The 24,301-nt window shown below is 42.1% G+C and overlaps 1 protein-coding gene across 1 annotated transcript in view; it reads right to left on the bottom strand.

Annotated features, from left to right (window-relative positions):
* Window positions 1-23,633, bottom strand: part of LOC124272841 — a gene marked incomplete at its 5' end in the record, with an annotated part of 39,939 nt that extends 16,306 nt beyond the window's left edge. Inside the window, 17 exons of the mRNA XM_046708063.1 lie at window positions 298-388; window positions 729-754; window positions 1,447-1,665; window positions 2,533-2,625; window positions 3,485-3,612; window positions 7,408-7,495; window positions 10,474-10,617; window positions 11,226-11,408; window positions 12,800-12,955; window positions 14,714-14,857; window positions 15,290-15,481; window positions 16,809-16,958; window positions 17,592-17,864; window positions 18,435-18,599; window positions 19,022-19,180; window positions 21,876-22,199; window positions 23,463-23,633. Coding sequence (XP_046564019.1) covers window positions 298-388; window positions 729-754; window positions 1,447-1,665; window positions 2,533-2,625; window positions 3,485-3,612; window positions 7,408-7,495; window positions 10,474-10,617; window positions 11,226-11,408; window positions 12,800-12,955; window positions 14,714-14,857; window positions 15,290-15,481; window positions 16,809-16,958; window positions 17,592-17,864; window positions 18,435-18,599; window positions 19,022-19,180; window positions 21,876-22,199; window positions 23,463-23,633 — 2,706 coding nt within the window. The remainder of the gene's footprint in view (window positions 1-297; window positions 389-728; window positions 755-1,446; window positions 1,666-2,532; window positions 2,626-3,484; window positions 3,613-7,407; window positions 7,496-10,473; window positions 10,618-11,225; window positions 11,409-12,799; window positions 12,956-14,713; window positions 14,858-15,289; window positions 15,482-16,808; window positions 16,959-17,591; window positions 17,865-18,434; window positions 18,600-19,021; window positions 19,181-21,875; window positions 22,200-23,462) is intronic.
* Window positions 23,634-24,301: the final 668 nt, after the last annotated feature.

Genomic DNA, 24,301 nt, shown 5'->3' with positions numbered 1-24,301 from the left:
AAACATCACTGCATGCATCACCAGACTGGCTGCAGACATCTGACTGCATGCATCACCAGACTGGCTGCAGACATCTGACTGCATGCATCACCAGACTGGCTGCACACATGACTGCATGCATCACCAGACTGGCTGCAGACATCTGACTGCATGCATCAACTCACTATGTCTAATACTGACAGCAGACCCAATGTGCTAATGGACACATTTCTATCAGTAAGAGTCCACGAGGAGGACACCAACAAGAGGTGACTGTTTGTTACGTTGTTAGTCAAAGAAAACTGCCTGGATACTTACAGCTGCACTCGGGCCAGTGAGCACATTTGCCTGTCTGACAGCTGTGATCAATGGCAAGACTACACTGCTCTTGCTCATTACACTTCTTCATCTGTCAAGTAAATGTTAACACAAGTTAATGAAGGAAATATATTCCATTCATGAAGCCATATTTATTGTGATTGAAAAATAGTGGAAAGTGAAAGAAACTGCATGTTTCTGGTCCGTATCACACATTGTATTGATCCAGACTTTCATTTATGTTCATGTCACAAGATTTGATGTTCTCTTTTATCATTCTGTGTTCCTATTTGTCTAAATCAACATGAATGAGTGTTAGTTTCCCCAATCTATAACCTAGTGCTCAGATAACATTCTTTCTTTTATAAATATATATATATAAATCACTCTCTCTAGAGCTTCAAATCATAATCAAACCAAGTTTAACTTACCTTGCATGGATTAGCATCTTCGTTACCTGAAACACATCACATATTTTAACTCAACAGCATTTTTTTAATATAAAAGCCTAATCAACTTAAGGAATCTATCCAGCTAACTCAAATTGTCTACTATGTTTGAGTTTAATATTGATTTAAGTTCATTCTGGGAAATGCATTTTCCTGCTTGTTCTCAAATTTGAGTAGAAACTCTAACCTAAGTCAAAACTCAGACTTAAGTTTGTTTTGAGATATGACCTGATACACATTCTCTGCTGGGTGAACAGAGGCATGTGTGAACAAAGTGATTGTACATGCTGACACTTGTGTTCAGGGTGTTTGTAGGTACTGATGTGTCCACCATCTGGTCATCATCTATCATTGGATGAGTGAGTGCACCTATTGAATGTACAGTACCCTAAAGTTACACGAGTAACAAACAATACATAATAATGATGCCCCTTATATAGCACTGAATTCCACATCACGTGGGCATGCGCTAAGTACATACAATATAATGAAAATTATTATCCCAGATAACCAAAGCTGTATGCTAGGTGTTACAAGGTTAATAGCCACATCACTTATCCCACCGGACACCCATTGACAGCAGTGGGATACGATATCAGCACCAGGCATGTCAACTCCGCCCCATCATATAATTAAAATGTTGTGAATAGCAACAAAGGTGGGACATTTCATGCTAATGGTATATGACATGATAACCTACATTCTTTATAGCATTCTTCAACTGTGTCGAACTTGTTGAGATTGTCACCACAACCACCGTACACAAACTTCTCGCAGCGATTAGTGGTGTGGTTGAAGAACCACTTGGGCATGTAAGCTCGGCACATGCCTGTTTCTGGGGCAAGCTGACAGTGGGCAGGAATACTATCAGGCTCTGTGGAAATGGCACAAAAACAAGCATATAAAGAGAGTAAAAAACCTGAATAAATGTCAGAGACACTCTGGCTAAGAAAACATTAGTTTAAAGTTTCATCGTATTCTGTAGGGCTGGGGCCGGTACTGGGTACTCGAATCCGGGTCGGGTACACCTGGAATCGAGTCCTATTTCTAGGAATCGAGTACCCAGAAAGGGAGAGAACAATGTAATAACAAGGGCAGATAATAACTTGTCTTTTTCATAATTGACGTAACACATGTACATCATTGGTATTGTCCGATTAAAGAAGGTCATTATTAACGACTGTAATTTATCTATGCATGAGCGGCGGGAACGAAAAGTTCTGTGTTTTAACGAGGAATGTAAGTAATGCTGTTACTCTTTATGTTGATTAAATAAACGTAAATTAAATAGCCTAAGATCTGTTTTAATGTCTTATTGCCATCCTTTCAAATTTCTATAATTATCTCTGTCAACTCGTGATTGAATATTCAGACAGTTGACAGAAGCGCTGTATTCCTTACATTTCCGGGTACTCGATTCCGATTCGGGTAAGCACATGCGGGTACTCGATTCCAATTTTTTTCTACCCGTCCCAGCCCTAGTATTCTGGTACAATGATTCAGAGGAGACACCAAGATATTGTGGTACAATGATTCAGAGAAGATACCATGGTATTCTGGTACAATGATTCAGAGGAGATACCAACATATTCTGGTACAATGATTCAGAGGAGATACCATGGTATTCTGTTACAATGATTCAGAGAAGATACCAAGATATTCTGGTACAATGATTCAGAGGAGATACCAACATATTCTGATACAATGATTCAGAGGAGATACCATGGTATTCTGGTACAATGATTCAGATCAGCAGATTACCAAATCAAATTAAAGACATGTAAACAGTGATACATACTTGCTGGAAGATCCATTTCCCCTTCCGGACGTGAGATATTCGGCTGTGAGGTATTCGGCTGTGAGATATTCTGTCTTCCCACTGGAAATACAATGGAAGCATTATCTCCAAACCTAGTGAACAAAGCTGTAGTTTTTATCAAGTTTTACACAAGAAAAGCAATGACTACTGTAAATCATGAATTTTTTGCGTCACGATACTTTTGCAAGTGGCGACCAACAGACGTTCTTGTGTCATGATATTTTTGCGACTTGCCTAATTCTCAAAATAAATTGCAACTGAAAGTTCTACCTAAAGCAAATCTAATCACACATTAAAAGGTTGCTGCTAATCATGAACTGAGCTCAGAGTACTTCCGTGTGTAGGAATCAGTGATGTTTTCCTAAAAAACAATACACGCTGCATAGGCAGACAAAACTTAGAACTGTGATGAAAGATCTGTTTAGTTACTGGTATGCTGAGAAGTGTTGGTGAACTTGAAAGACAATGACATCATCGAAGCTGTTGATCTCTGGATAAGTGTGATGAAACCTATCCACACCCGTTGGATGGTGTCGGCCTATCAAACGGTCTCTAAAGACAAAGAATTGTGTTGCGTGGTTGGCGCCTGTCCGGGCTATCAGATGTACTGACTGAGTAACTTTTGTTCGAGTATCCCTTGTTTGACATGTGACATGTGAGTACTGGTAATGCTACAAATTAGTCTCCCCCCGAGTTGTTGTCATTGCTTAATGGATGTATTGTCTAGATCTGTTGTTGATTTTGTGAACTGGTGAATAATAAAGAGATAATGAGACACATCATATTTGTTCATTGTTTACTGCCTTTGACCAGCAAATTGTGTCATGATATTTTTGCAAAGTCAAGTCATTCGCAATTTTCGCAAAAATATCATGATCACAAAAAATTTGTGATTTACAGTATTTCAGTGATGACTTACTGGAAGTACAGTTGGCATATCCCCTGACGAATGTGCCAGGTATTTTGTGGCCACGAGGGTCCACACACCAACAGACTCCATAGCTATCCAGACACTGTTGGGGTCTCCATGTGCCATCAATGCTACATCTGCAAAAAACAACTGATGAATGTATTACTGTGACAAGTTTAAGACCCACGGACAAACAAACTGGGTAGAGTGTGCTGCATTTACCTGATGGCGAGACAGGGGGGTTAGAACATAGTCTAAATGAAAGGGGGATATGCTAACAGAACAAGGTTTACCTGAAGGGCACGGTATGCTAACAGAACAAGGTTTACCTAAAGGGCACGGTATGCTAATAGAACAAGGTTTACCTGAAGGGCACGGAATGCTATCAGAACAAGGTTTACCTGAAGGGGAGATATGCTAACAGAACAAGGTTTACCTGAAGGGCACGGAATGCTATCAGAACAAGGTTTACCTGAAAGGGAGATATGCTAACAGAACATGGTTTACATGAAGGGCACAGTATGCTAGCAGAACAAGGTTTACCTGAAGGGCATGGTATTCTAACAGAACAAGGTTTACCTGAAGGGCATGGTATGCTAACAGAACAAGGTTTACCTGAAGGGCATGGTATGCTAACAGAACAAGGTTTACCTGAAGGGCATGGTATGCTAACAGAACAAGGTTTACCTGAAGGGCATGGTATGCTAACAGAACAAGGTTTACCTGAAGGGCATGCAATGCTATCAGAACAAGGTTTACCTCAAGGGCATGGTATGCTAACAGAACAAGGTTTACCTGAAGGGGAGATATGCTAACAGAACATGGTTTACATGAAGGGCATGGTATGCTAACAGAACAAGGTTTACCTGAAAGGGAGATATGCTAGCAGAACAAGGTTTACCTGAAGGGGAGATATGCTAACAGAACAAGGTTTACCCCTAAGGGGAAGATATGCTAACAGAACAAGGTTTACCTGAAGGGCATGGTATGCTAACAGAACAAGGTTTACCTGAAGGGCATGGTATGCTAACAGAACAAGGTTTACCTGAAGGGCACGGTATGCTTACAGAACAAGGTTTACCTGAAGGGCATGGTATGCTAACAGAACAAGGTTTACCTGAAGGGCATGGAATGCTATCAGAACAAGATTTACCTCAAGGGCATGGTATGCTAACAGAACAAGGTTTACCTGAAGGGGAGATAATCTAACAGAACATGGTTTACATGAAGGGCATGGTATGCTAACAGAACAAGGTTTACCTGAAAGGGAGATATGCTAACAGAACAAGGTTTACCTGAAGGGGAAGATATGCTAACAGAACAAGGTTTACCTGAAGGGGGATGATATGCTAACAGAACAAGGTTTACCTGAAGGGGAAGATATGCTAACAGAACAAGGTTTACCTGAAGGGGAAGATATGCTAACAGAACAAGGTTTACCTGAAGGGGAGATATGCTAACAGAACAAGGTTTACCTCAAGGGCATGGTATGCTAACAGAACAAGGTTTACCTGAAGGGGAAGATAATCTAACAGAACAAGGTTTACCTGAAGGGGAAGGTATGCTAACAGAACAAGGTTTACCTGAAGGGGAGATATGCTAACAGAACAAGGTTTACCTGAAGGGCATGATATGCTAACAGAACAAGGTTTACCTGAAGGGGAAGATATGCTAACAGAACAAGGTTTACCTGAAGGGGAAGATATGCTAACAGAACAAGGTTTACCTGAAGGGGAAGATATGCTAACAGAACAAGGTTTACATGAAGGGGAAGATATGCAAACAGAACAAGGTTTAACTGAAGGGGAAGATATGTTAACAGAACAAGGTTTACCTGAAAGGGAGATATGCTAACAGAACAAGGTTTACCCCTAAGGGGAAGATATGCTAACAGAACAAGGTTTACCTGAAGGGGGATGATATGCTCACAGAACAAGGTTTACCTGAAGGGGAAGATATGCTAACAGAACAAGGTTTACCTGAAGGGCATGGAATGCTATCAGAACAAGGTTTACCTCAAGGGCATGGTATGCTAACAGAACAAGGTTTACCTGAAGGGGAGATAATCTAACAGAACATGGTTTACCTGAAGGGGAAGATATGCAAACAGAACAAGGTTTACCTGAAAGGGAGATATGCTAACAGAACAAGGTTTACCTGAAGGGGAAGATATGCAAACAGAACAAGGTTTAACTGAAGGGGAAGATATGTTAACAGAACAAGGTTTACCTGAAAGGGAGATATGCTTACAGAACAAGGTTTACCTGAAGGGGAAGATATGCTAACAGAACAAGGTTTACCTGAAGGGGAAGATATGCTAACAGAACAAGGTTTACCTGAAGGGGAGATATGCTAACAGAACAAGGTTTACCCCTAAGGTGAAGATACGCTAACAGAACAAGGTTTACCTGAAGGGCATGGAATGCTATCAGAACAAGGTTTACCTCAAGGGCATGGTATGCTAACAGAACAAGGTTTACCTGAAGGGGAGATAATCTAACAGAACATGGTTTACCTGAAGGGGAGATAATCTAACAGAACATGGTTTACATGAAGGGCATGGTATGCTAACAGAACAAGGTTTACCTGAAAGGGAGATATGCTAACAGAACAAGGTTTACCTGAAGGGGGATGATATGCTAACAGAACAAGGTTTACCTGAAGGGGAAGATATGCAAACAGAACAAGGTTTACCTGAAGGGGAGATATGCTAACAGAACAAGGTTTACCTGAAGGGGAGATATGCTAACAGAACAAGGTTTACCTGAAGGGGGAAGATATGCTAACAGAACAAGGTTTACCTCAAGGGGAGGATATGCTAACAGAACAAGGTTTACCTGAAGGGGAAGATATGCTAACAGAACAAGGTTTACCTGAAGGGGAAGATATGCAAACAGAACAAGGTTTACCTGAAGGGGAAGATATGTTTACAGAACAAGGTTTACCTGAAGGGGAAGATATGCTAACAGAACAAGGTTTACCTGAAGGGGATGATATGCTAACAGAACAAGGTTTACCTGAAGGGGATGATATGCTAACAGAACAAGGTTTACCTGAAGGGGAAGATATGCTAACAGAACAAGGTTTACCTGAAGGGGGATGATATGCTAACAGAACAAGGTTTACCTGAAGGGGAAGATATGCAAACAGAACAAGGTTTACCTGAAGGGGAAGATATGCAAACAGAACAAGGTTTACCTGAAGGGGAAGATATGCTAACAGAACAAGGTTTACTTGAAGGGCACAGTATGCTAGCAGAACATGGTTCTGGGGATGGAGATCATGGCAGTATTATGGAGATCATTGGGCAGTCATATCTACATGGGGATGGAGATCATGGGGCAGTCATATTTACCTGGAGATAAAGATCATGGAGCAGTATCATGTACCTGGGGTGGAGATTATGGGACAGTCATATTTACCTGGGCATGGAGATCATGGGGCAGTCATATTTACCTGGTTATGGGGATCATGGGGCAGTCATATTTACCTGGGGATGGGGATCATAGGGCAGTCATATTTACCTGGGGATGGGGATCATGGGGCAGTCATATTTACCTGGGGATGGGGATTATGGGGCAGTCATATTTACCTGGGGATGGGGATCATGGGGCAGTCATATTTACCTGGGGATGGGGATTATGGGGCAGTCATATTTACCTGGGGATTGGGATCATGGGGCAGTCATATTTACCTGGGGATGGGGATCATGGGGCAGTCATATTTAACTGGGAATGGGGATCATGGGGCAGTCATATTTACCTGGGGATGGGGATCATGGGACAGTCATATTTACCTGGGGATGGGGATCATGGGACAGTATTATGCACCTGGGAATGGAGATCATGGGGCAGTATTATGCACCTGGGGGTGGAGATCATGGGGCAGTATTATGCACCTGGGGGTGGAGATCATGGGTCAGTCATAATTACCTGGGGATGGAGATCATCGGGCAGGCTCCCTTGTGAGCCTTTAGTTTCATGTAAGCCTCTGACATCTTCGTGTGGCATGTTTGATTCACTGAAAAAACAAAGGGCATGACTAACATATAGACACCCCACTGTCTGGACATGACTAACATATAGACAACCCACTGACTGAACATGACTAACATTGGGACAACCCACTGTCTGGACATGACTAACATAGGGACAACCCACTGTCTGGACATGACTAACATAGGGACAACCCACTGTCTGGACATGACTAACATAGGGACAACTCACTGTATGGACATGACTAACATAGGGACAACTCACTGTATGGACATGACTAACATTGGGACAACCCACTGACTGAACATGACTAACATTGGGACAACCCACTGTCTGGACATGACTAACATAGGGACAACCCACTGTCTGGACATGACTAACATAGGGACAACTCACTGTATGGACATGACTAACATAGGGACAACTCACTGTATGGACATGACTAACATTGAGACAACCCACTGTCTGGACATGACTAACATAGGGACAACTCACTGTCTGGACATGACTAACATAGGGACAACCTACTGTATGGACATGACTAACATATAGACAACCCACTGTCTGGACATGACTAACATAGGGACAACCTACTGTATGGACATGACTAACATAGGGACAACCCACTGTCTGGACATGACTAACATAGGGACAACCCACTGTCTGGACATGACTAACATAGGGACAACCCACTGTCTGGACATGACTAACATAGGAACAACTCACTGTATGGACATGACTAACATTGGGACAACCCACTGACTGAACATAACTAACATATAGACACCCCACTGTCTGGACATGACTAACATAGGGACAACTCACTGTCTGGACATGACTAACATAGGGACCACTCACTGTATGGACATGACTAACATATAGACAACTCACTGTATGGACATGACTAACATATTGACAACCCACTGTATGGACATGACTAACATATAGACAACCCACTGTATGGACATGACTAACATATAGACAACCCACTGTATGGACATGACTAACATATAGACAACCCACTGTCTGTACATGACTAACATATAGACAACCCACTGTCTGTACATGACTAACATATAGACAACCCACTGTCTGTACATGACTAACATATAGACAACCCACTGTATGGACATGACTAACATAGGGACAACCCACTGTATGGACATGACTAACATATAGACAACTCACTGTCTGGACATGACTAACATATAGACAACCCACTGTCTGGACATGACTAACATAGGGACAACCCACTGTCTGGACATGACTAACATAGGGACAACCCACTGTCTGGACATGACTAACATAGGGACAACTCACTGTATGGACATGACTAACATAGGGACAACTCACTGTCTGGACATGACTAACATAGGGACAACCCACTGTCTGGACATGACTAACATAGGGACAACTCACTGTATGGACATGACTAACATAGGGACAACTCACTGTATGGACATGACTAACATTGGGACAACCCACTGACTGAACATGACTAACATTGGGACAACCCACTGTCTGGACATGACTAACATAGGGACAACCCACTGTCTGGACATGACTAACATAGGGACAACTCACTGTATGGACATGACTAACATAGGGACAACTCACTGTATGGACATGACTAACATTGAGACAACCCACTGTCTGGACATGACTAACATAGGGACAACTCACTGTCTGGACATGACTAACATAGGGACAACCCACTGTATGGACATGACTAACATAGGGACAACCCACTGTCTGGACATGACTAACATAGGGACAACCCACTGTATGGACATGACTAACATTGGGACAACTCACTGTATGGACATGACTAACATAGGGACAACTCACTGTATGGACATGACTAACATTGAGACAACCCACTGACTGAACATGACTAACATTGGGACAACCCACTGACTGAACATGACTAACATTGGGACAACCCACTGTCTGGACATGACTAACATAGGGACAACTCACTGTATGGACATGACTAACATTGGGACAACCCACTGACTGAACATGACTAACATATAGACACCCCACTGTCTGGACATGACTAACATATAGACAACCCACTGACTGAACATGACTAACATTGGGACAACCCACTGACTGAACATGACTAACATTGGGACAACCCACTGTCTGGACATGACTAACATAGGGACAACCCACTGTCTGGACATGACTAACATAGGGACAACTCACTGTATGGACATGACTAACATAGGGACAACTCACTGTATGGACATGACTAACATTGAGACAACCCACTGTCTGGACATGACTAACATTGGGACAACTCACTGTCTGGACATGACTAACATAGGGACAACCTACTGTATGGACATGACTAACATAGGGACAACCCACTGTCTGGACATGACTAACATAGGGACAACCCACTGTATGGACATGACTAACATAGGGACAACCCACTGTCTGGACATGACTAACATAGGGACAACTCACTGTCTGGACATGACTAACATAGGGACCACTCACTGTATGGACATGACTAACATATAGACAACTCACTGTATGGACATGACTAACATATAGACAACCCACTGTATGGACATGACTAACATATAGACAACCCACTGTATGGACATGACTAACATATAGACAACCCACTGTATGGACATGACTAACATATAGACAACCCACTGTCTGTACATGACTAACATATAGACAACCCACTGTCTGTACATGACTAACATATAGACAACCCACTGTCTGTACATGACTAACATATAGACAACCCACTGTATGGACATGACTAACATAGGGACAACCCACTGTCTGGACATGACTAACATATAGACAACTCACTGTCTGGACATGACTAACACAGGGACAACCTACTGTCTGTACATGACTAACACAGGGACAACCTACTGTCTGTACATGACTAACACAGGGACAACCTACTGTCTGTACATGACTAACACAGGGACAACCTACTGTCTGTACATGACTAACACAGGGACAACTCACTTTCCGGAACAAGACAGGCACGGCCACAGCCATTGGAGCAGCAGAGAGTGTTGCCCATACATTCAGCATCAGAGCTGCACTCATCCTGGCATGGGGCAAAGTAGTTGACCTGAGGCTTAGGGCACTTGCCCTGTTTACAGCGGGCTGAAACAGTCAAGGTCATAAACTGACTGATTGCTGAATGCTGATGAAAAGGGCAAATATTGAAGAAATGTCACCTATTTTCAGTACAGATCATCAAGATAGCTGAGAGTCATAATATACATTCATACATAATAAATATTATATAAACAGTTAAATCAGAAATATGCAAATGTTATGTAGGCCACCGCTTTCAATGATAATTGAGAAAAGATACATTTACATACACATAACATGAAAAACATGAGCTGTTTGTGTTACTTTTGTGTTTGTGCCATTATATGTGACATCATCAGTGTATGTGAGGTCATCATTAGTGTCTGTGACATCATCAGTGTCTGTGACATCATCAGTGTATGTGAGGTCATCATTAGCATCTGTGACATCATTAGTGTCTGTGACATCATCAGTTTATGTGACATTATCAGTGTATGTAATGACATCATCAGTGTCAGTGTATGGGCCTGCAGATTTCATTCAGGGCATGTAGATTTTAAAGCCTGCAGGCAGCAGCAGGTCCTGATAGTCAAATGGCAAATTAAAGTATTGGAAACACTGGGTCTATCTGTTCAACATAAGGTGTATCTGTGACTGACAGTAGACCTTCTTACATGTGTTAGCCCCACACTGACTGCAGCATTCCTGAAGGCTGTTGAAGTTGTTGTTGTTGCCTCTGCAGCCACCATATATGAATCGTTCACACTGCTCTGATGTCCTGTTGAAGAAGTATCTGGGCATGTAGGCTTCACAAGGGCCTTTTTCTTTCGGTTCATGGCAGATATTGAGGGGCTCAGCTGAAACACAAGGCACACTTCTTGGTTCCTTGCACACTCATGTTATCCTCCTTACAAATGACTTAATAATAATAATAATAATCTACTTCTATAGCGCCGAGTTCCAGCTAGGCTGCTCACAGGCGCTTGTGCAGATCAGTCTATTTCATTTCAAATAGATATGTCTTTAAATGTTTTCGAAAAGTTGGTAGACTTGGGGCGGATTTTAGCGACATAGGGAGGTTGTTCCATAGCATGGGAGCTGCACATTCAAAGCAGCGGTCCCCGTATTTGGTCCTGAATGGTCTGGTGATAAGCAGATCTTTATCTTGTGATCTAAGAGTTCTTGTTGGTCTATGGTTGTTTAGAAGAGATGACAAGTAAGATGGAGCAGTGTTGGTCTTCAGGCACTTGTAGATAATGGTAAGCACCTTGAATTTTACGACATACTTGTTACGACATGGTTTGGCGGGACCATTCATTGAGTCAATCACAGGAGAAGCAAATCCATGTTGTCACAAGATGAAGCTCAGGGGGTCCTTTTATGAAGCAACCTTTACTAAGGTTAACCTTAACTCCCATTCTTTAACATTGTACTAAGGTTACCTTTGTGACCTACGATCACATTAGTGCTTTGTGAAAAGAGACCCTGGGCCTAGATTTTCGAAGCTCTCTTAGCGCTAAGAGTTATAAGTACCATACATTAACATTAACTTATGACTATCTTAGCGCTAAGAGAGCTTCGAAAATCTAGGCCCTGGTGTTTTGAGATATGAAGACATCATTGTGCATGTTTCTCACGGCATGAAATACCCACGACATGTCACTTCCGTGGGACATCTGGAAACAACTGAGAACACCTAGAACATCGTAGTGTCCAAAGCACAACCGATGCCTCTTACTGGAAATGTTTGAATACACCTTGAAGTCCCTCCCTTCAATGACTTACTTGAGAAACTCACTCTTCTTATTTCGACACTTATTCACATATAACTTTCTCTTGGGCAAGACTCAGCCTCTCAAGGGTAGGGGCTAAACACTCTGGGGCAGGAATAAGCCTCTATGAGGCAGAACATAACCTCTTAAAGGCATTGTTTAGCCTCTCCGGGGCAGGACGTAAAATCTCTAGGGTGGGACAGCCTCTCTGGGTCATTACTTAGCCTCTCTAGGCATTACTTTGCCTCTGTGAGTCATTACTTAGCCTCTCTGGGGCAGGACTTAGCCTCCCTGGGTCATTACTTAGCCTCTCTAGGGCATTACTTAGCCTCTCTGAGGCAGGACTTAGCCTCTCTAGGGCATGTTATAAGCTTCTCTCGGGTATTACTTAGCCTCTATGGGTCTGGAATTAACCTCTCTAGGGCATTATGTAGCCTCTCTCAGGTATTACTTAGCCTCTCTAGGGCAGGACTTACTCTCTTTGGGACAGCAGAATGATGGTCCGTCCAAAGGATCCACATTACACTCATAACCATCCGGGCAGCGTGGCTGTCCTCGTCCACAGTACACCACGGTGCCATTGGGTTGATGGTACTCCACTCCCACTCTGCATTTCTTCTTGTTGTCATCAACTACAAAAAGACATGAAGAAATATTACAACTTCTTGAGAAACAGAAATATTTTTCATAATTAGCTATGTGTTACGTGTAGAGATTGTGGACCAGCTGAGCTATATCTTATTTGTAGACAGAGTGGAGCAGCTGAACTATCTGTTACCTGTACGCAGAGTTGACCAACTCAACTATATATTACTTGTAGGCAGAGAGGAGCAACTGCAGGCAGAGTGGACCAACTGAGCTATGTGTTACCTGTAGGCATGTAGGCAGAGTGGTAGGCAGAGCGGACCAACTGAACTATGTGTTACCAACTGAACTATGTGTTACTGGTAGGCAGAGTGGACCAACTGAACTATGTGTTACGTGTAGGCAGAGCGGACCAACTGAGCTATGTGTTACCTGTAGGCAGAGTGGACCAACTGAACTATGTGTTACTGGTAGGCAGAGTGGACCAACTGAGCTATGTGTTACCTGTAGGCAGAGTGGACCAACTGAACTATGTGTTACGTGTAGGCAGAGTGGACCAACTGAGCTATGTGTTACGTAGGCAGAGTGGACCAACTGAATGTGTTGCTATGTGTTACCTGTAGGCAGAGTGGACCAACTGAGCTATGTGTTACCTGTAGGCAGAGTGGACCAACTGAACTATGTGTTACCTACAGGCAGACTGGACCAACTGAGCTATGTGTTACCTACAGTGAGAGTGGACCAACTGAACTATGTGTTACCAACAGCGAGGGTGGACCAACTGAACTATGTGTTACCTGTAGGCAGAGTGGACCAACTGAGCTATGTGCTACCTGTAGGCAGAGTGGACCAACTGAACTATGTGTTACCTACAGGCAGAGTGGACTAACTGAGCTATGTGTTACCTACAGGCAGAGTGGACCAACTGAGCTATGTGTTACCTGTAGGCAGAGTGGACCATTTGAGCTATGTGTTACCTACAGGCAGAGTGCACCAACTGAACTATGTGTTATGTGTAGGCAGAGTGGACCAACTGGACTATGTGTTACCTGTAGGCAGAGTGGACCAACTGAACTATGTGTTACGTGTAGGCAGAGTGGACCAACTGAGCTATGTGTTACCTGTAGGCAGAGTGGACCAACTGAACTATGTGTTACGTGTAGGCAGAGTGGACCAACTGAACTATGTGCTACTTGTAGGCAGAGTGGACCAACTGAACTATGTGTTACCTGTAGGCAGAGTGGACCAACTGAACTATGTGTTACATGTAGGCAGAGTGGACCAACTGGACTATGTGTTACCTGTAGGCAGAGTAGACCAACTGGACTATGTGTTACGTGTAGGCAGAGTGGACCAACTGAACTATGTGCTACTTGTAGGCAGAGTGGACCAACTGAACTATGTGTTACCTGTAGGCAGAGTGGACCAACTGGACTATGTGTTACCTGTAGGCAGAGTGGACCAACTGTACTATGTGTTATGTGTAGGCAGAGTGGACCAACTGGACTATGTGTTACCTGTAGGCAGAGTTGACCAACTGAACTATGTGTTACCTGTAGGCAGAGTGGACCAACTGAACTATGTGTTACCTGTAGGAAGAGTGGACCAACTGAACTATGTGCTACTTGTAGGCAGAGTGGACCAACTGAGCTATGTGTTACCTGTAGGCAGAGTGGACCAACTGAAATATGTGTTACCTGTAGGCAGAGTGGACCAACTAAGCTATGTCTTGCGTGTAGGTAGAGTGGACCAACTGAACTATGTGTTACCTACAGGCAGAGTGGAGCATCTGAACTTTATTTTACCTATAGGCACTGAGCATCTTCGTCCACAGTGAGTCTGACAGCACTTCCTGTCCTCGGTACAGTTTCTATCGTCCATGCAGTAGTCCTTACAGTAACGCTGGTTCACATTCACTTCCATCATCCTGGGACACATGCCTGGCTTCTCTGAAAACAACATAACACTCATACATGCTATGTCTCAAATGTAAGCACTTGATCATGTTTACTAATGCAAATAGTAATTTCTGTCCTTAGGAGAAGCATTTGAACCAGAAGGTTTAAGAACTTGTAATTTCTTTTCAAAATAAATCATAGGAGGCAGGGGCGGATATAGCTTTTAGAGATAGGGGGGTGCACAGTTTATTTTCACCCTTTTAACGTGAGTTTCAATGGCCATTTAATAAACTTTCAGGACAAACGAAGGGGTGCACGCCTCTGCAACCCCCATCTGGATCTGCCTATGGGAGGTATGTCTTATTGATTCCAATATAGCAAACTCTTACTGCTAAACAATAAATTCTGCAAGTTAGATAATAAATATGAAAATCTCTATACATTTGCAAAGTTACTATTGAATATAGGCAATATTGGACCAACCTTTCCTAGCACATCTCTGGTTGCATGCAGCTTCTGTCTCGAACATGTTCTGGTTTCCATGACAACCTCTGTACAGGAATAGTATGCACTTCCTCAGCGTGGAGTTGAAGTAGTAATAATTGGACCATCTATTTTCCTTGTTGTCACACCACTGTCCAGGGTTGGGGGTCAGCCGGCAGATGTCACTGTGACCTGCAGCAAACAAGACCAACACATAAGACACTAATACAGGTTGTGTCCAACCTTGAAGTGTTGTTCAACTTGCAGGTCACCGTAACCTGTAGGAGACCAACATATGATAAGACACTAATACAGGTTGTGTCCAACCTTGAAGTGTTGTTCAACTTGCAGGTCACCGTGACCTGTAGGAGACCAACATATGATAAGACACTAATACAGGTTGTGTCCAACCTTGAAGTGTTGTTCAACTTGCAGGTCACCGTGACCTGTAGGAGACCAACATATGATAAGACACTAATACAGGTTGTGTCCAACCTTGAAGTGTTGTTCAACTTGCAGGTCACCGTGACCTGTAGGAGACCAACATATGATAAGACACTAATACAGGTTGTGTCCAACCTTGAAGTGTTGTTCAACTTGCAGGTCACCGTGACCTGTAGGAGACCAACATATGATAAGAGACTAATACAGGTTGTGTCCAACCTTGAAGTGTTGTTCAACTTGCAGGTCACCGTGACCTGTAGGAGACCAACACATGATAAGACACTAATGTGTGTAAGGCAAATTTTAACCCATTTAGGAGTGAGTTATAGGTTGGGTGTTAGGGATCTTTTAACTCATTGAGTGAGAGTTATTGGTAATGCTGCTTTTATATCATATGAGTGAGTGAGTGAGAGGGGCTCAACACAATATTCAAGTTTCCAGTATATCACAGCATGTCATGTGTGGGAAAGCTAATGCAGTCCTCAGACATTGGTGTGATGGTGACAAATGAAGAAACATCAAGGGATGTAGTTACAAATTACTATCAATGATACAGCTCCAGGTTATCTGTGCGACCAGTCGAAGGCTAGGTCCCTACAAGAACTCTCTGTTCCAGAAATCTAATGCTACTTAAGGTCCCCAACATTAAGCTCAAGACATCTGGTGGAAGATCCTTTGCATTATAAGTGCACTTTTCTGGTGTCTTCACCATGATATTGCTGGAATATTGCTAAAAGAAGCATTTAAAACTATACTCATTCACTCAGTCACAGAGAGTGAGCGGGTGAGTTTGGTTTCACGCCGCTTTTAGCAATATTCCAGCAATATCATGGCGGGGGACACTAGAAATGGGCTTGACACATTGTGCCCACATGGGGAATCGAACCCGGGTCTTCAGTGTAGCGAGCAAACACTTTAACCACTAGACTACCCCACAGCCCCCAGTGATGGAGAATCAAACGAAGTGTTGAGACACCTTCCTGTGTATATATACCATAATACCACACATGGACACTAATCTAATTGGTCAGTAGACCTTTAAACAATAAAGTATGGAAAGTTAACAATTACATACCATACTGGTCAATGCAGCACACATGCTGGCCATAGGCAACCTGTTTACACCCATACCCAGGTGGGCATGGCTTTGACCGGGGGTCGCACTTCCTGGCATGTCCGGGGCTGGTAGAGTTATACAGTCGGTGGCCGGCATCACAGTGCATGTCTGCAACAGAGGTTTGTGTATGTGACTGGAGGTGAGATGAGGTGAAATTGGGTTAACGTCGTGCTTGAGAATATTTCGACGTGCATATATGGCGAAGTGCATATGTGTGTATGTGTATGAGCGGCTGCTTGTACTAAGCGCAGACTTAGGCTGGTTTTATAGTGCTAGCCCACTGAGATACCACGCGGCAGTGAAGCATGAATACCCCACTCAGACACATTATACTGACTCCGAGCCAAACAGTCCTTGTTGTATCCATTAATGCCGAACGCCAGGCAGGGACCAACAAGTACCATATTTTAACGTCTTTGGTATGACACGGTCGGGGATCGAACCCGTGACCTTCCGCTCTCCGGGCGGATGCTCTACCATTGATTAATTGCTATGGGAGACTTGACAAATGCAGCCCATCAATAGTTTGATGCATCGTTACAGCACTAATGCTTATCACAAGACTGGGAATGTCCGAGTGGACATGCTATAACTACAACCACATAAACAAGTAACCACAAATACAAGGGAACATGTTATCTTCCAAACTATCCTACTCTCACTAGACAAAGCAGCTCTGGTAGAAGCATAAATTTCCTGAAATTGTTTTGTTTTATGCGAATCTATAGTTATCTAAATTACCTCCGCAACGTGGCCAACGAGGACTGGGGACTCCAGAACCAGGAATTGGGCGACCTGATTGGTTCACGCAGTAGCACCACTTCCGGCTGCCATTAGAAATGTCGTGATCACACTGGACAGGGCTAAATTCCTTGCCGGAACAGTTAGCCTTCATGATGGCAAGAGAGGACATGTTGGCATATGTCATAAACATCCTCTTGAGGTGAGCATACTCTGGGTCCATGATCATGCCGAACAGACTGTGTCTCTTCTGACAAACACTTGGTGCAGACTCTGTTAGGGGAAGAAAGAAGACATTCAACAGACACACAAGTTTAAAATGTAAACATTTCAGCCACATAAGGAACATCACTCAACAAGACATCAATACCAAACCTTATGTACAATTACAAATTGTTCCACCTTAGGTTTATGGGTGGCAGATTCAAGGACAAAAATCAGCATTTCAGGGGTCAAAAAGCAGCATTTCAGGGGTCAAAAAACAGCATTTGCATTATCAGAGGTGTGTAGGTGTGTAGGTGTGCAGGTGTGCAGGTGTGCAGGTGTGTAGGTGTAGAGGGAACTAAAGTTGGCATTAGGCCTGTTGATGTGGTTTGTAAATAATGCAATGATGTATGAATGCCATCACTTTCCCAGTTAAGGGAAGTCCTTCCATGGCGGTTTGAACCAAGTGCCAGAGAATACATCTGACAACAGAATATGTGAGAAGAAGCATATCTCTGGGCTCTGTTGAGGGAAGACAAGGGATGTAGACAAGACTTGGAAATGAAGACACAGAATGTAAAACTGATTTGGTGGGAACACAAGGGATGTAGACAAGGCACAACTAAAATGGACTCTCACCTCCTGTGGGTATCATCCTATCACAGAAAGGACCTTTGTATCCTTCTGGGCAGGCACAGAGATCTCCCTGTTCCCAGTTGCCCACACACTGGCTGCCACTCTGGCAGAAATTGAGGTCCATGAACCTGACACAGACACTTCTGAGCAGGGCAGACACATTGGCAACTGTGGGGAAAAGAAATTTACATTTCTCAAGGTTGATATTTCTAGGCAATATGCAATAGCAGTTGTATACTCAAAAACAGTTGTGATACAACTAGTGTTTCTAATAAAGAGGCAAACAAGTAAATTCACAATAGACAGAAGATGGTAAATGTCATGGTTTGAACTACACACTATGGATTTGCTGTTTATTGGAACATTCGCTCAATTCAGTGTCTCTTTTTATTAGAAATTGGAAAAGAAAAACGTAATTAAATATTTGATTTTTTTTAGACCATATACTGTCATAGAGCTCCATAAATAATATGATGCTCGTTGGTCACAACCAAAGTGCACCCCAGAGCTGCACAACCAGGTCCAGAGAGAAATAAGTTGTAGGAAATTATTACTAAGTTACTCAAGCGAAGTAGAACATGTGTCCTCACCCTGGTGTGGCGATGTTGTGTCGTTGACGGGCCTGAGGCAGCGGGCACTACAGCCAGAAACACAACACTTGTCATGGCCGTCACAGTCGTAGTCTCCAGTGCACTTCACTCCACACTCAGTTGTCATAGGGACTCCGGTAGGGCAGTATCCAGGCTTAGCTGTAAAGTAGTAGGCAGCATGCATTATACTACCTCACAATAGGATATCTTACTATTACAAAGAGAGAGCACTCTTATAATGTCCTACTGGCAAAGTTTCATCCATACAGAGACAAGGAATCTGTCAGAATTGTGAACATTAATAATCGGTGACAGTGTTATTCATAGTGTAACAATGTGCCATGTGTAATACATTATACCTGTTCACTTTTAGTAGGGGGAAGTGGCGTGCTCTATATTTAGGATTGTGCTATATTTAGACAGAATTCTGGAAAGTACTACACGGTACTACAACCGTGTGGGACTTTGCATGTTATTCTGAGCAAGAGAGTTTCTCTTTGAGTTTAATTTTTAGGTATAAAAAGTAAAAGGGAAGCTTACTCATTTCACATTACATGTCAATGTAAAAGAAAACCATCAATTGTGTGGTGATCATTCTGGCCTTGGATACTATTTTTGAAACTTGACCATTGTGGATATTACTACCTCTGTGTGTTGTTGCTACAATCAATATGTTTTGATTATATTGCCTCTGATCTTGTACTGCCACTGTAATACCTTGTAGTGATTGGTAATAACAGGGATACTCTACAACAGGGATAGGTCACTCGCTTGCTTTCTTTACCATTTGTACTAATTAACGTGTGCCTCATCATGCTCCAACGCACACAGTGACTTGGTTCGGTCCCAGCGCAACTTCGGCTGCGTTTAACAGTACTTCAGCCAGTGTATTGTATAGGTCGGAATTTTACAATGAATGAATGAATGAATTAAGAGCAAGAATTTTATGTGAATGAATGAAAGAAATTAAGAAAAAGAACAAAAGATAAAGAACATATATGAATGAATGAAAGAATAAATGATACACCACGGCCATCCCTCCCCAAACATGTTAAAGAACGCAAAACTATCGGTAGAACACATGTTAACATCAGCTGTCCTTTTTATAAAAAAATCTACTTTGAGACATTTTTTTACATTAGTAACTAATTCAGATATCTTATTGCATGTGTGGAATGACATGGGCATTGACAGAATGTTAACTGACACTGTTACAGACCCCTCAAGAACAGAAAGTTTAGAACTATCACAAAGCCTTGCAAACACCTTTCCAGTTTTGTCAAATACATGTACTAAGATCAACAAGAAAGAAAGAAGTTTTAGAACTATAACACTCAAGCATCACAAGCACCAATGGCGTATCAGAACAGATCGGCGATATGTCATATTTTTCACACACCTCAAATACACATTAACAAAAAATAAATAAATAAAACTATCACTATTACTTGCAAAAAACTTTCACCTGATGGTATATTCCCCTCATAAAAATTAAAGGTGTATGTGAAAGATGTTTTAGAACAATAACTAGAAACACTCAAACAACGCCCTGTAGTATTTCAATGGCAGATCGGCGATATGTCATATTTTTCACACACCTCAAATACACACTAACAATTTTTAAAAAATTATAAAACTATTACTATTACTTGCAAACACCTTTCACCTGATGGTATATTCCCCTCATAAAAATTGAAGGTGTATGTGAAAGATGTTTTTGAACACTAACTAGAAACACTCAAACAACGCCCTGTAGTATTTCAATGGCAGATCGGCGATATGTCATATTTTTCACACACCTCAAATACACACTAACAATTTTTAAAAAATTATAAAACTATCACTGTTACTTGCAAACACCTTTCACCTGATGGTATATTCCCCTCATAAAAATTGAAGGTGTATGTGAAAGATGTTTTTGAACACTAACTAGAAACACTCAAACAACGCCCTGTAGTATTTCAATGGCAGATCGGCGATATGTCATATTTTTCACACACCTCAAATACACCCTAACAAAAAAATTTAAATTATAAAAATATCACTATTACTTGCAAACACCTTTCAACTAAAGGTATATTTCCCTTCTAAAAATTAAACGAATATGTGAAAGAAGTTTTTAGCGATATAATTTAGTCTTTCTTCGCTGTGTACTGAGAATTGAAGCCAGTGAGCTACAACATGCCCACTTGAAACTTTACTACAAAGCTACTGTACTTATACTGACACTAATAACAAGTATTTGACTTAAAATGAAGTGACAGAATAGGTAACTTATCTTCTACGTGTAGGCTTTCAGTTGTCACAACACTCAGCGTATGTAATCAGCTGTTGAAAATAAACCGGGCTCAATCTTAAAAACTACGCTGCCGCCATATTGGCTGCACTGGTCACGTGACGAGCCGAGGCATAGCTTAGGAGCTTTCCGAAGAGTGACCACTCCCCCTTATAGAGTCTCCCTGGTAATAATTTGAAACCTTACTCAATTTAAGAATGCAGTTGTTAGTTATGTCACACTGCTTTGTTGTTGGTTGGTGTCACAACCAATGTCATGTCCGACCCCCTAGTATAACAACAACAACACAAAATAACAACGAACACACACACACTAAATCAACATTAACCCCCAGCCCCCTTAAATCAAGAATGGCCCCTAAGCTCAACTTGGGAATGAATGTGCAACAAAGCATATCGGTGGCATTCATATAACCCCTAGTTATTGTAGATGTTGATGAACATTCTAACACAAGTAGACATTTCATTTAAAACATTATATTTTGAGGCATTTCCACAAAACAAAATTTTGATTTTCAATTTTCTAATTGTCGTAATAAGAAATGGTGAAATTTCTCACTCGTGCACATTGGCATTGACGGCGGTCTGGTGTCGGTGCCGTTGATGCGTTGACCTTCTCTGTTAGAACAGAAACAGTGATCCTTCTGCCCAGTCCTCAGATTATACTCGCACTGCACACGCTCGTAGTCACCACTGGCATTGCATGAAGGCCTCCACATGTGTGTTGTGTTCCTGACCCACGTCATGGCGCTGTGCATCATTGCTGGGTACGACTGGTTGGCCATACTGGTCATGTTCCCGTCCTGGAGGAAGTTGGACAAGTTCTGGTACAGGTTCCAGTGAGCCATCAGCACTTCCTTCTTCTTCTGGCAATTCTCGGGCACTGAAACACAGGAAGCCATTATTTCTCTACTCATGCTGGGATCTGGGCCTGGTTTGCATAACTCTATCATAGCGATAAGGTGATTGCAACTTCCATCCTTGAGTTTACGAGTGAGTGAGTGAGTGAGTGGAGTTTTACACCACACTCAGCAATATTCCAGCTATATGGTGGTGGTCTGTAAATAATTGAGTCTGGACCAGACAATCCTGTGATCAACAGCATGAGCATCAATCTGTGCAATTGGGAACCGATGACGTGTCAACCAAGTCAGCGGGCCTGACCACCCAATCCCGTTAGTTGCATCTGACAACAAGCATGGGTTACTGATGGACAATATTCATTAGTTCTATGACTATACCAATTGTTTCATCATCTTGAAACGCCAAAGCTGATTCACAGACTGAATAATACTTTTACACCAGGTAACTGCAGGAAAACAACCATGAGAGACTGAGTTGGTTGCACCACACATGTGAAGATGACACAACTACCTGGAAGACAGGGCTCCAAGTTCATATTTTGGCTTATTGTTATCAACAAAGTTAAAAATGAAATTTACTAGACAATATTTAATGTTAGTTGCCATATAGATTTTCAGTTACTGTACACATTGTCAAATTTACTAAGTTCCACTATTAAAAATCACTATTTATAAACATTCTGTAAATAGTCTCTTAGACTCCAGCCGATCGGTAAGTCACTTGTCGCTAAACCTAGCAATCATTATCAATAAATTCTCAAATAAATCAAAGTCGCATTTATTCATGATGAAAACTGGAATGACCACTTTAATTTAATTTTTACCTCACTCGCCAAAGGCTAAGTGTTTCATATTATCTTGTTGTAGTTCTCAAATTTCACTCGACCAATTCACTAGCAGCTTGGAACCATGCTTCATATTTAGTATATAACAAAACATGGAAAATACTTCTGTAATGCAAATGTTCTGCACTGATCCAACTAGGTCTAAGTCACTAGATTCTTCTGGTGTGTTTTCCACAAAATATAAACTGACGTACAAAAGAAAGTACACACCTGATGCTTTGGTCAAATGTTTTTATAAAAATAGCGTAATATTTAGAAAAGTGTTTTGATTGCCACTCACAAGTCACAACCATTGTGTACGTGTTGCAATAACACCATAGATATTGTGCCCAATTGGAACATTGCTAGCAGAATATTTACGTGTTTTAAATAGTCTCAAAAACACCAGGTGTGTACTTTCTTTTGTACATCAGTATAGATATGAAAGATGATACTCACTGTAGGGTGTGACACACTTATTGCCACAACCACCACAACATTTCTTGTTGTCTTCACAGTCAGCATCGTCATGGCATGTAGCGTCACAGCTCTGCATGTTGTCGCTGAACATCTGTTGCAGAGACTCCAACGTGGGAATAGTATCCATCGGGCATGAGCCATGCTTCATAGCTACAACACAAATATCACCATAGAGATATGGGGCATGAGCCATGCTTCATAGCTACAACACAAACACACACATATAGATATGTGGCACCTGCCATGCTTCATAGCTACAACACAAATATCACCATAGAGATATGGGGCACCTGCCATGCTTCATAGCTACAACACAAATATCACCATAGAGATATGGGGCACCTGCCATGCTTCATAGCTACAACACAAATATCACCATAGAGATATGGGGCACCTGCCATGCTTCCTAGCTACAACACAAACACACACATATAGATATGTGGCACCTGCCATGCTTCATGGGAGCTACAACACAAATATCACCATAGAGATATGGGGCATGAGCCATGTTTCATAGTTACAACACAAACACACACATATAGATATGGGGCACCTGCCATGCTTCATAGCTACAACACAAACACACACATATAGATATGTGGCACCTGCCATGCTTCATAGCTACAACACAAACACACACATATAGATATGTGGCACCTGCCATGTTTCATAGCAACAACACAAATATCACCATAGAGATATGAGACATGTGCCATGCTTCATAGCTACAACACAAATATCACCATAGAGATATGGGGCACCTGCCATGTTTCATAGCAACAACACAAATATCACCATAGAGATATGGGACACATGTC

This window comes from Haliotis rubra, unplaced genomic scaffold, assembly GCF_003918875.1.
Source record: "Haliotis rubra isolate DU_JTF1 unplaced genomic scaffold, ASM391887v1 Scf1735, whole genome shotgun sequence".
Classification (NCBI taxonomy): Eukaryota; Metazoa; Mollusca; class Gastropoda; order Lepetellida; family Haliotidae; genus Haliotis; species Haliotis rubra.
Note: the sequence above shows the minus strand (reverse complement) of the source record. Positions and strands in the feature narration are given on the sequence as shown.